The sequence below is a fragment of the Papaver somniferum genome, chromosome 1 (genome assembly GCF_003573695.1).
Source record: "Papaver somniferum cultivar HN1 chromosome 1, ASM357369v1, whole genome shotgun sequence".
NCBI classification, from domain to species: Eukaryota; Viridiplantae; Streptophyta; class Magnoliopsida; order Ranunculales; family Papaveraceae; genus Papaver; species Papaver somniferum.
The window spans coordinates 223059294-223071962 of record NC_039358.1 but is presented as its reverse complement, the minus strand read 5'-3'; the positions used below and the strand labels follow the sequence as shown (position 1 = coordinate 223071962).

The 12669-nt window shown below is 36.9% G+C and overlaps 1 protein-coding gene across 2 annotated transcripts; it reads right to left on the bottom strand.

The window, feature by feature from the left end:
- Positions 1–3890: 3890 nt before the first annotated feature.
- Positions 3891–7913, bottom strand: LOC113316937 (protein FAR1-RELATED SEQUENCE 2-like). 2 transcript variants are annotated; one of them, XM_026565100.1, is made up of 4 exons: positions 7790–7913; positions 6878–7326; positions 5202–5400; positions 3891–4486 (listed from the first exon to the last, which is right to left on the bottom strand). In XM_026565100.1, coding segments are annotated over exons 1-3 (648 nt in total). In that variant the 5' UTR covers positions 7791–7913; the 3' UTR covers positions 3891–4486; position 5202. The 2 variants fall into 2 exon arrangements, with proteins under 2 accessions (XP_026420885.1, XP_026420892.1); XM_026565107.1 differs by lacking the exon at positions 3891–4486 and having other exon boundaries at positions 4746–5400.
- Between the last annotated feature and the right edge of the window lie 4756 nt (positions 7914–12669).

Genomic DNA, 12669 nt, shown 5'->3' with positions numbered 1-12669 from the left:
CTATTTACAGGTAAGATTCCTTCGGAATATTCTACGAAACCTTATACAAACCCTATTTCTGCATATTAGATGCAAACCAGGCTCCGAGATCGAAACCTGGCCGCGAGTGGTTTACTCTAAGTCAGAAACTTGGTAAGAACGACGAATCCATCCATTTACAGGTAAGATTCCTTCGGAATATTCTACGAAACCTTAAACAAACCCTATTTATGCATATTGGATGCAAACCAGGCTCCAAGATCGAAACCTGGCCGCGAGTGGACTACTAAGTCAGAAACTTGGTAAAAACGACGAATCCATCGATCTACAGGAAAGATTTCATCGGAATATTCTACGAAACCTTAAACAAACCCTATTTCTGCAAATTGTATGCATACCAGGATCCGAGATCGAAACCTGGCCGTGAGTTGACTACTATAAGTCAGAAACTTGGTAAGAACGACTAATCCATCTATTTACAGGTAAGATTCATTCGTCATATTCTACGGAACCTTAAACAAACCGTATTTCTACATATTGTATGCAAACCAGACTCCGAGATCGAAACCTGGACGGGAGTAGACTACTATAAGTCAGAAACTTGGTAAGAACGACAAATCCATCGATTTACAGGTAAGATTCCTTCGGAATATTCTACGAAACCTTAAACAAACCCTATTTCTACATATTGTATGCATACAAGGCTCCGAGATCGAAACCTGGATGTCAGTTGACTACTCTAAGTCAGAATCTTGGTAAGAACGACGAATCCATCTATTTACAGGTAAGATTCCTTCGGAATATTCTACGAAACCTTATACAAACCCTATTTCTGCATATTAGATGCAAACCAGGCTCCGAGATCGAAACCTGGCCGCGAGTGGTCTACTCTAAGTCAGAAACTTGGTAAGAACGACGAATCCATCCATTTACAGGTAAGATTCCTTCGGAATATTCTACGAAACCTTAAACAAACCCTATTTATGCATATTGGATGCAAACCAGGCTCCAAGATCGAAACCTGGCCGCGAGTGGACTACTAAGTCAGAAACTTGGTAAGAACGACGAATCCATCCATTTACAAGTAAGATTCCTTCAGAATATTTTGCGGCTTAGTCACCTGAGCATTTTTTTTGGACATTATATTTTGTTTCACAACTCTTATAAAGGGTTGTCTTAAAATTAGTATATTAAAGAACCACAAACTTGACAGAACTTGTGATAGTGTAGGAATGGTTAGTAGTGTAGACTTTCATGCAGGAGGCTGAGGATCAAATCCCCCCATCCTCATTTCTGCCAACGTTCTATATTTTTACTTCAACAACACTTATAAGTGTTGTTATGCATTTTTATTAAGAAAAAAAAACAACCAAAACTTGTGAACGGTAAGGATGGTTGATGAGCTAGACTTCCATGCAGTAGATTCATGTTCGAATCTCCCTTCTAATCTCATTTTTTCCAACATTCTATATTTTTACTTCAACAACACTTATAAGTGTTGTTATACGTTTTTATTAAAAAAAAAAAAAAAAAAAGACAAAACTTGTGAACTGTAAGGATGGTTGATGAGCCAGACTTCCATGCAGTAGGTTCATGTTCGAATCTCCCCTCTAACACTATTTTTCATCATCATATTTTGGTTTTTTTCAACAACTCTTGTGAAAATTGTGATAGGCTTAGTCACTACCTTTATGGAACAGAGTTGTTATAGCTAAATGTCGTCAGAACGTTTTTGCTTAAGGAGTTGTCGTTTGTTTTCTTAGCGCAACCCATTGTTTCTAAGGGTTGGCAGTGATGATGTACGACAACTCTTCCTTTGAAACCAGTTGTAAAAAATATGACTTTCTACGATGTTTAGCGAAGAGTTGTAAATCTCCAGTTGTATATGTATATTTTTCCCGTAGTGGGAGTACAAGATATGTCACGGGTAAGGTTGAAGCTTAACGGGGAGAATGTTGGTTAAACTTCAACATAGAAGTCACTAACAAGCTGGTTAGGAAAAGATTAGGAAATTGATGTAATCCTAAGGGAATTAGAAGTCATCTAGTTCTAAGAAAAGGAAAGACATGTAATAAGGTAATAGGACTAGGAAAAGGAATTCATAGTTATATATATATATGATCACCAAAGTTGTGTTTGATCATATGAGCAAGATTAGAGCTTGTGTTTAGTTTTGAGAGATTTTCTAAACATCAATAAAGAGAGTTGTCTTTATATAAGCTAAGTTTCACCTTGCAGTTGCCATTACATCTTTTCCTTGGGAACATTCCATTCGAAGGTAAACATTCTATTCTTTCCAATATCATTATTATCATCGTCCTTTATGAGTTTACCCTTATCTTCTAAGTGCCACTTTCCTTCTCCAGCAGTTCTTCTCACATTCTTACCACTTGAAGTGATCGTGGTTGTGGGGGTGAAAAAATATGCATGATTCTTCTAAATCTCTTGAAAAAGGACCAGGGGATTCTCATACTGGTATATGTGTTTTGTCAAATATGTACCACACAGATTTCATATCTAATTGATTTTTCACCTTTGGGATCAAATAGTTTTCTATCAGTTGTTTGTCCGTCGGCTGAAATTTATAACCTGGAGGTAAGTGGGCTTTATCAAACACCATCTTGATCTCCTGTAAACCGTAGAACATATCATATAATTAACTCAAGAACACAGAAAACGAAATAATTTATAACACAACCTATACTATAATAATTAAGAACATCAAAAGAAAGAATATGTTTCTTTGCGTTGACAAAAACGAGTAAAAATAACCCTGGCTATCTATATATATATATGCCTGGTTCATGAAAAAAGATTTGGATATTAATTTCCGAGATGCTTACGAACTATATTGAAATTACTAGCTAGAGAAGAACTTGCACACATAAATCTTTATTAATAGAAATCGATCGAAAGAAAAATTAATAACCTAAGAAAATAAGACAGACCCTAGAGAAGATAACCACTACGTATTGTTTCTGAAATATCAGTAGAAAGAATAAAGAACCAACATACCTTGAATGTTTTCGGTGATGATCAGGCAACTTGATAACTTCTTAAACCTGCAGCTGTTGTCTCCAGCTTGCGAGCACTTATTTTTTCTCTCTAAGTTTCTCTGTATCACCGATTGAGCTAGCTTAATATATTTATAGTGATTTCTAATCAGTTTTCTATTAGGCTTGTATATGTTTCCCGTTAGCTTTATACTTCAGTATATAATTAAACAACTTGAGCCTTAAGAAAGGCAAATCTGTTCAAATTAATCTATTAGGTTTCCTAGTCTCCAACATGCATGCATAGTTAAGGAATTAATCTAGAATCCCCAGAATTAATCCACCACCTACATACGGCGGTTCAAACGGTTGATCTCTAGCCTTCAGTCTCATCTTTTCAAATTTCCACCCTTCGGTCTAAGCTTCCTAATTATATGATGACAGATTCTACCAGTGGTAGATGAAAATAAACAAGATTCTCAAAATTACATGAAGATGTTATCCCAAGTAGAAAGCACTGAATTTGAAAAGTTGAAGAGGACACCGTGACCTGCTGGTGCTGCCCAGGCTAAGACAAATGACTTAGCTTCCTGAATCAGGTCGTCATCAGTTTTGTAAAGGTAGCGAGCTTAAAATACTTTGTAGTTCCTTTCTCTCCAAATAGTATTCAGAATTACTGCAGGGATTAAGCCCCATATATAGTTACCAGAACTGGATTAGGACTAAATTGTTGAGACTCGATTAGGACTAAATTGTTGTTGCACAATCCGGATTATGGAGCATCAGTTCCAGCCTATATGCTTGGTTTTCTGTCAAGAACACAACTAATATAATTAGGGATTTGAATCATCTCCCCAATAGTATTAATGACACAATTAGTGTCCACTGAAACTGCAGTAGTATTACAAAAATGTTGCCAAATGGTGTTCATCACTAGTATATACTGTCAGTAATATTTACAGGATACTAGTTTTCTGCAGGGTTTTCTTCTGTACAACTCACAATTGGTTAACTAGTTTACTTTGAGATTAACTCAGTTCCTCTTTCACACACTTCAAACCAAAGAAATATTGACATAGAAACTGAAGAATTCTCTAAACCAATGTTCAGATAAAACACTTCGAGCCATACACTATTTTTCATGGTACTAGGATTTACGTCAATGTTCTGGTCCAGGCAATGAATATTCATTATACTTCAGCAAGAACACAGAAGGATACTTACAAATGATCCCTATTACTATAATAACAGCACTGACATACTGAAAGCACCTGTTAAATGTTTTTCAGAACTTAGCAATGCCATAGTTTCTAGAGAGACGCGGAGGGCTTCAACAGTCATCGTCTCAAGAACTCCACCATACATCAGAAAGAGTTTTATTGCATGTAGCTATATGCATCGGCAATTTGGCACCCCATTGAAATAGTTGAGTTTGACTGTCCTGGGGTGTAATAGCCAACACTTAGGATCATGTGATGACCAGAAAACACCATCTTCTTCAGGCAGTGGGTGCTCTACAGTAATCAAATCAAAAATTCAGCAAAGAACGAGAAAAATAAAAGAAATAACTAGTGATGCCACATGGGGTATGCAAATGAAAAAAAAATCTCAGTTACTCGCAATGGTGAAGCCGAGTGATTCTAGATATAAAAAAAAACTGACGTTTAACACCAAATCAACAGCTTTAATAAGCAAACACCAAATTTCAGTGAGAGAACTGAATACCAATGCTAAAAAGAAGGCTTTTTAGTATCATAAGATGTAAAGACTGAGTTACTTGCCTGAGAAAAGACAATCGAACCTAGATTAGGCGAAAGAGAAATCTGAAAAATATAATCTCCGTCGAAACAGAGTCTGAACCAAATCTCATGAAATGAAATTCCAGGGTAATTTCCAAATGGATCAAATTGTTAGACGCATGCAAATTTCTTAAGAGGAAACCCAACTGACTTAGAACCTAATAATTAACAAAACCAGAGTATATCAGTGCATACGAGACAGAAAAAACATAGCACAACAAAGCTAATACTTTGGAAATGCCATCTTAATTGTATTTACAACAGCAAATTCAGCAAGAACATTTGAAGTATTTAGGCATACCAGAAAGAAGTCACCTGACAGTTTAAGAAGCTTTACATTAGAAAGCTTTATAAACAGCTTGAATAGGACAAATGTTCTGAGAGAGAGAGAGACAGAGAGAGAGAGATGGTAAGCACATGAGGTTCTTACTCTAAACAGCTGGAGACTGTAAGGTGATTGTATAAGCTTTTCCTCTAGAATCAACATCTTTCAACTTTCTTGATAGGTGTTCTGCATGTTCATCGATATCTTTCAAAACCATATGTAATTGTGCTTGATAAGATGCAGACCGCTTTTTCTCCCGCTGTAGAGCAGTCGCCAATTCTTGGATCTTCTTATCTTTTTCATCCTGCAAAAGAAGTACGAATTATAGATGCTACAGTTGCTCAACAAGCATAAGATATTGTGTGGGAGTCATACAATAATATTGGGCATTACCCTGTCTAGTAATTTAGAACTTAGACTGGTATAAAATTGATATCCAAAAGACTATTAATACCGATTGGAACATCTTATAAATTCCTTACAATTAGCATAATTTATGGGTTGTTTCCCTTATCCTCTGAGATCACCTACAATACTCGTGCCTAATGAACCAATCTGTAGCTAAGTATCGATATCTATCTGACGCATATTACAAACTCACGCTTATAAGTTCTCAGTCTTTAATTAGACTCGACATACCAAATAATATATGCATGTGGAGAGGGTAATCCCGCAGGAAGAAATCCCTGCACTATATATGTGTAACGAATCTACTGATCCAGTACCCAACAGATGATTAAATAATCCTACAGATCTTCCATTTCAAATTTAAGTCAGCGACTTCCTCCATGAATTATGGTAGACGGAACGTAATGTCTTAATATCTATCAGACAAAGTAAGAAATTTGCAAGTTCCATGTAACCACAGCTACATTCTTAAGCAAGCTACATAAAGAACAATAATAACAGGGTAGGCTAGAGATGAATTGGATTAAAATCTAGTATAAGGGAGGTTCAAGATTGAGGTGATAACTCAATGAGCGAGAGACGGAGAGAGTAATTAGACAAGTAAAATAATGAACTTGAATCAGGTGATAATGATCTCATATTCACGGTTCCGAATTTATAAAGGTGGTGGTTCATGATTAAGAATCACAAAACTAAAATAGCAGTGGAACAATCACCTACTTAAGTGCACATTAGACGTAATTATGCAGACCTATTACTTACGTGGTAAACAAGCAACAGAGAGCTAAAAAGATGCAACTGAAAGTGGGAGAGGATGCAGGACGAACAGTCGACACGGATGCTGTAGTAAACCAGGAAGTATACATATTAGAGAAGTTTCCAGTGGTGAAAGAGCACAATAAACACGCGTTGTCAATACTAGTAAAGAAGGAACACAAGATCTGCTTAATCAGAAGGTCATGAATGATTCCTAGGAAATGAAATAAAGAGGTGTACCTAGTCACGTTTTCCGCTAATGTTTTTGTAAGGATTGTCAGCTTAATTATATATAGCAGTAATACCGGAAAGTGCATTGAAGCTAACTTCCAGATCCTTTTAGTCATATCAGAATAAAGATTCATTGAAAAGATTGTTGTGATCCTAAGCATGGCATTGATTGACATACATTCACACAAATTACATGTACAAAAGGAAAACAGAATAGGGATCAGGAGGCTGGAAACACAGGTTATTCTTTAAACAGTAAATATCAATTTTATGGGAACGGAGGCCTAGCAATATCCACATGTGCACTTTCTATTGGTTCTGAGATGCAAACTCGCATCTCAGTGATACTGTGGTAAATTTCATTAAGGGAAAGTAAGAAAACTCACAGGGTTTTGTGTTTGAAGCCAGCTACGACGGAAGGGGGAAGAAGAAATGACCAAGGGATGATTATGCTCTTTAACAAATCTCGAAACAACCCATCTACCTGATTTATCCTCCTTTACCATGATCATTGCCTTACACCCTTCGCGTGTAAGTGTTCTAGGCTTCGTATTTTCGTTCTTACTAGGATTACCTTTGTAAAAACCTTCTTTGTTACAAACAAGTCGACGGCAATATGTCTTTCCATCACGCAGTGACCTGCGATCAACACGCATGACAAAGCCCATGTGTGTGGCATATGCATCATAATAGACTTTTGCAGCTTCTTCGGAATCAAATTCCATACCTAAGTGTGGTTCACAAACAACATCTCCTTGACAACTAACTGATTCCTTACTAGTAGAACTTTCCATAACTTCGGGATCCTCATCAATTCTTTCAGGTTCACATTCCACTGAAATAGCAAAGAAATGTGCCATCAAATCCTTAAACATAACCAATTTCATTTAGAAATCGCAATTCACAATTTTGGACAAAAAAAACTAGAATTAACACAGAGGTTGATTTCTATCTAAAACCACATAAAGATTCAAGTTACAGTACAAATGACCATTAAAGCCAAACCCATTGTAAACCTAGATTCTAGCAGTAATACTGGAAATAAAAATCAAACCATTACACCCAAAACCCACCAAAATCAAGAGAAAAAAAAAAGTTTAAATCATCCGTTTCACCAGTAAAGAAACAGTAATGGGAGAAATTAAGGAAACCCAGACCAGGATTTAGTTAAAATGACACAAAATTAACCATGAATTTGGTTCTTTTATTCTCATAAACTGAACACTTGACCAAATATTTACAAAAAAAAGTTAAGAAAATGGAACTCTAAGTGAAGGATTGATGTGAAGATAACTTACTTGATTTAAAGATCTTAGATCTCTTCCAACTTCCTTCACAGTGCTACAGAGTGAGATTTTGGTAGTGTTTTCTTTTTCTTCTGAATTTTGCAAAGACGAGAGTGCAGAGAGAGTGGTGTGTGATTTCAGGCATTTTGAGGTCTTTTTACTTTTTAACACACAACTTATTGTTACACTCTGCTCACACTCTCACATTGCAGTCCAAAGTCTAGGGGCAAAAGTTCTGCGGGACCTTTGGGACGAGCTAGGAGTCTAGGACTGGAGGAGAAGTAAAATATGAGAAGTCAGTTCTACAAGGCTACTAATGGGGTTAAATTGCTTGGGGGTGTAGCAACCAAAAGGCAATTGTTTTTTTTTTGTTTTATACAGTATGTGTATTGGTATTCCCCAAAAAAATTTGGTAACCCTATTAGCGATCTTGTAGTGTTGCTTTTGATATTTGATATTGACTTTACATTGATAAGTTTTGGATATTCAGATATCAAAAATCTATTCATTTTTACATATAAGGACAATTCCTATGGCAATTAGCAGACTCAAAAATTTAATCAGCCAGGTGGATGGGAAAACTGCAATTTCCACTATGGTAAAAGTATTGAGCGGTTCATCATTACACGCGCAGATGAAGTAAACCCGCTAGCGGATTTCCTAAAACCTCATGGACGACTATAAGCCCGCCGGCGGGTAAAGATCAACCTGCAACCGCTACTTTTTCAAAAGTAAAAATTGTCATATTTTTACCACTATAAATTACCAACATCTTCAAATATTCCCCTCAAACCAAAATTCGCTTCTCTTGAATTTTCTCTACTAATCTATTTGAAATGTCTGAAAAGGCTATAACACACTTTTTTGCGATGTAAAACTTGAAGTTGATGTTTCTAAGATATGTGGAAATTTTAAAAAGGTTGAAAATAGTAAAAGGGAAGTGCAAGTTTTAGAAGTTAATCCAAGAAAATGTTCCGCTATAAGGCAAAGAAAAGCTCTGGTTTTGAAAGTTAACAGCAAAAAATTTAAAAACAAAGGGGAAACAGTTCGTGAGCGCGTTGAATGGAAGATACGTCAAATGAAGATAAACAGGAGGCCAAAGATTGTACTTGATTTTTATTGAAGTTGTTAGTCAGTCAAATTTTATATCTTGTAAAAAGAAGTGGCAATAATATTAATTTAATGAAAATATTTAGACCTTGAATAAACTTTGCTTTCGTTTAATATTAAGCGATGCTTGTTACATTTAGACTTACATATATAGTGATTCATTCCATAATGCCAACAGTAACATCAAATCCAGCGACACGAACCTTATAAAGTTCATAGAATTCAAAATGCTTAAACTCTCTTCCGTTTTCTTCAATAAACTTTGCCTGAGCCGTAGTTTTCTGAAAAAACGATAAACAACAAATTACGTCAAAAATGATTTTGATTAAACTTCTTCGTTGGACAATTCAGAATTACTACGGTGAACCATCCATAAAACTTCTGTATAATATTTGACATCATTATTGATGAATGAAAATCTTAGTTCTAGGATCTTGTTGTTTCTTATATATTCATTTTGCAACGCTATAAACCTTTGCAACAGTCTTTCCCAGCAATCTCCATTGGTTATATTTCTCATCATAATATGTATCCAACATCGAATAAGAGTAACATCTTCTTTCATAGTAAAGATAGGGAGAGCTCTTATGATGTAGTGAAGATGTGATTAAAGTGGACCTTTTTTATGAATGCCGAAACAAGCTTCGTAAAGAAAAGGTTTGTCGTGAATTTCCTCCCATTTATCAAGAGATGTTTGGATCACTTCAGTTTTAGTTACACCGATAAATTTTTCTCGATCAATTTCCCTTATACTCGATCAAAGAATGACGTGACAACACAATTATGAAAACGAAGGCACAAACCACGAGTAATTGTGAAAATGTTCTGCCAAAAAGACACGTTTGACATGTCTTGATCGCGCATAACATTTCTACCTTAAGGAAAATGTAGGATTTGCATATAGATAAATCCTCTTCTTGAGTAAATTTAGGACCACCAATTCTAGTAGACATTTTTTTTTGTAGATTGAGAGATTAAGAGTTTTAGAAAGAATGAAGAAGATGTGAATATGAAGATGGTTAGAGTTGAATTTACAGGGAACAAATTAAAGTCGTTGGAAATGTAGTCATTGGCGGCCAAAGTGAAACGCAGAGCTTTATCTAGATCGCCACGTGTATTATCAACGACTACCAAAAAAAAATGGTTTTTTTTTTTCCTTATAAATACAACACTAATTATTTATTTTAAGTGTATGAACGAATTGATTCACCGTAGTTTTATTTTGTTAAATGTTTTAGTTTGGTGTTATGTATAAACAAACCTCATTTCATGTGTTCATTCTATAGGAATTTCCCTAATGGATTCAAAATTATCCCAATAAATAAGATGGAGAAATTGTGGGATACCTCCACAAATTGGGGATGCTTTTTGTTGAAGTGGGTATTGTATTCCGATATCGACTGCAACCATCAACATTGAAAAATTATGACGATTGTTGTAATACCCCGATATTCGGTAGTGGTTTGTCGAATGGAATGTAAGTAATGGTTTGTCCTTTCCTAACATCGAGGCATGATGGGATCACTTGACTGAGTTGTGGAAAAAACTTCTCAAGATGGATGACCTCTCGGGAAGCTGCTGCTAGATATCCATAGTAGTGCCGCTAAAAATCCCACACTGCTGGATAACCGCAGTGGGTAAGTTGAAACAATATCGGTGTTAGTTGGGATACAACTAGGCACGGGTTGCTTGTCCTCGGTGAGAGAGTATGCTAGGCCATTGAGCTAGATACTGGTCTCACAAGAGACAAGGAACGTTTACATTATACCGAGGCTTTTTCAGCACAATTGGCTCCAGAGTTGGCAGAAAACTCTGCAGTTAAGCGTTCTCGGGCGGGAGTAATTCAGGGATGGGTGAGCTCCCGTGAATTTTCTGCTAGATTATCGCAGCGATGCCCGTTAAAAACCCCACACTGCCGGATAACCGTAGTGGCTAAGTGGAGACAATATCGACGTAGGGACGGATCATTACAATTATAACATAAAATAGCCCCCAATTTGTGGAGGTATTCCCAAATATGGGTTCATAAATAGTTCTAGGAAAATTGTAAAATGTCCTTTCGTTTGTATAATATAAAATTTTATTAATAAAATAAATCATTCTAAACATACCGCCCTTTGGGCAATTTACCAACGGGTCACTCACAAAGAATGGGGTTCCCTCCACGAATTTGCAGGGGACTGGTTAATGGGGCCACTTTTTGTGACTGAGTGGTCTTTAAATCGTTCATTGGAACATTATTCTTAGAATTTTCTATAACATTATTACCATGTAGGGAAACAAATGGCAAGTCTTCCAGTGTACTGAGCATTGAGAAGTAAATGGTGAGAACCATGAGGTGCAAGCAGAAAAAGGAAAAACATATGTTGGTGGTTTGGGAGAAGATGAATAAACCTAAAAAGATGCATGGGTGGATAAGGAGAAAGGAATTTGAGAGCTCCAAATAAAGTCTTATTGCCAAATGAAATTGGAAATACATGGAGGAAAAAAACCTTTTTATGGAGAAAGGCGATATAGTTCAAGACCAAAATATAGGAAGGAGATATATGTCTTTTGGAATGTAAAATTCCTCAAGGAAGAGATATCTTGAAGGGCATGTTAAAAGGAAACAACCTGATGCACAACAATATTTCTTTCACCATCGAAAATGGGAGGGCACTGAAATCATTGGTCTCTTGGGCTATTCAAGCTTCATTATACAAATAACTCAATACAACATTGTTGATCGTGATTTTTATCTTAGGATTGAAATTATAAAACCTTGCATCTGATGTGACGCTACTCTGTAAGGAAACAGAGCCATGAGTGTTAACCTCTCCACTGGCATATTTAATAAGCCATTCAATATATTTACATGAAATTTATCCAGACTGGCGCATGTAGCAACCATCCCAGATGTTCTGTAAATTTCGGCGCGTTGCCTATATTCGCTTAATATAAGATTCTTCGAATGCTTTCTATGCTATATTCCCGGCTGAACCCTTAATGTTGATATGGCATGACAATTTGCGTTCACTCGCAGCAGAGTAGCACGAATTTCCAAATATCAAGGATAAGGTCTTTGCATAAGGTATTCAATCAGAAAGCATGCTGCTCTCTGGCAATGAACTTAAAGAACTCTGTGTCAACACATAGAATTCAATCAATTACTTTGCGCCTTGCGCAGTATACCAGACCTTTCTTGTCCAAATTAAGACTAGGAAAAATAGGAAATTAATCCGCCATGGATTAGTAGGTGCAAAATCTTGCCCAGAATCAGAAAACAGGGAGCCGCATCAGCAAAGGGAGGCGTGACCACATGCCTTAGGCCAGCTGGCGCCACTTGTCATTGGCCGCGCCCCATCCTAAACCGGCCCTATTTTCCCCGACCAATCAGGTCGCTTTAAAGTTGCCACACGCACATAAGTTGTGGCTAGGCCCATAATTGTCGGCCCCATTTCCCATCGACCAATCAGGTCACTCTAAAACCGCCACACTCACACCAGAAGTGTAGACACGCCCATGCTTGGTCGGCCCCTCTCCTTCCTACCGACCAATCAGGTCACTTTAAAATGTGCCACAAGCACTAGAGATGTGGTCACGCCTTATGTTTGGCCGTCCCCTTTTCTTGACCAATCAACTCACTCTAAACTCGCCACCATATATTAAAGGCCAAACGCGCCCTGTCGCGCCACCATACAAACTGGCAAGCCAAACGCGCCCTGCCAAAACAACATATTAATCGGCATCCCAACATGCCACTCTGCCGCAGTAACATGCCACGAGCCACTTTAGCCTTGTCC

Coding starts and splice junctions, on each gene's coding strand:
- LOC113316937 (XM_026565100.1), bottom strand. Junction 5,401..6,877: donor GGCTTCAAACACAAAACCCT/GTGAGTTTTCTT, acceptor CTTCTTTTGCAG/GATGAAAAAGATAAGAAGAT.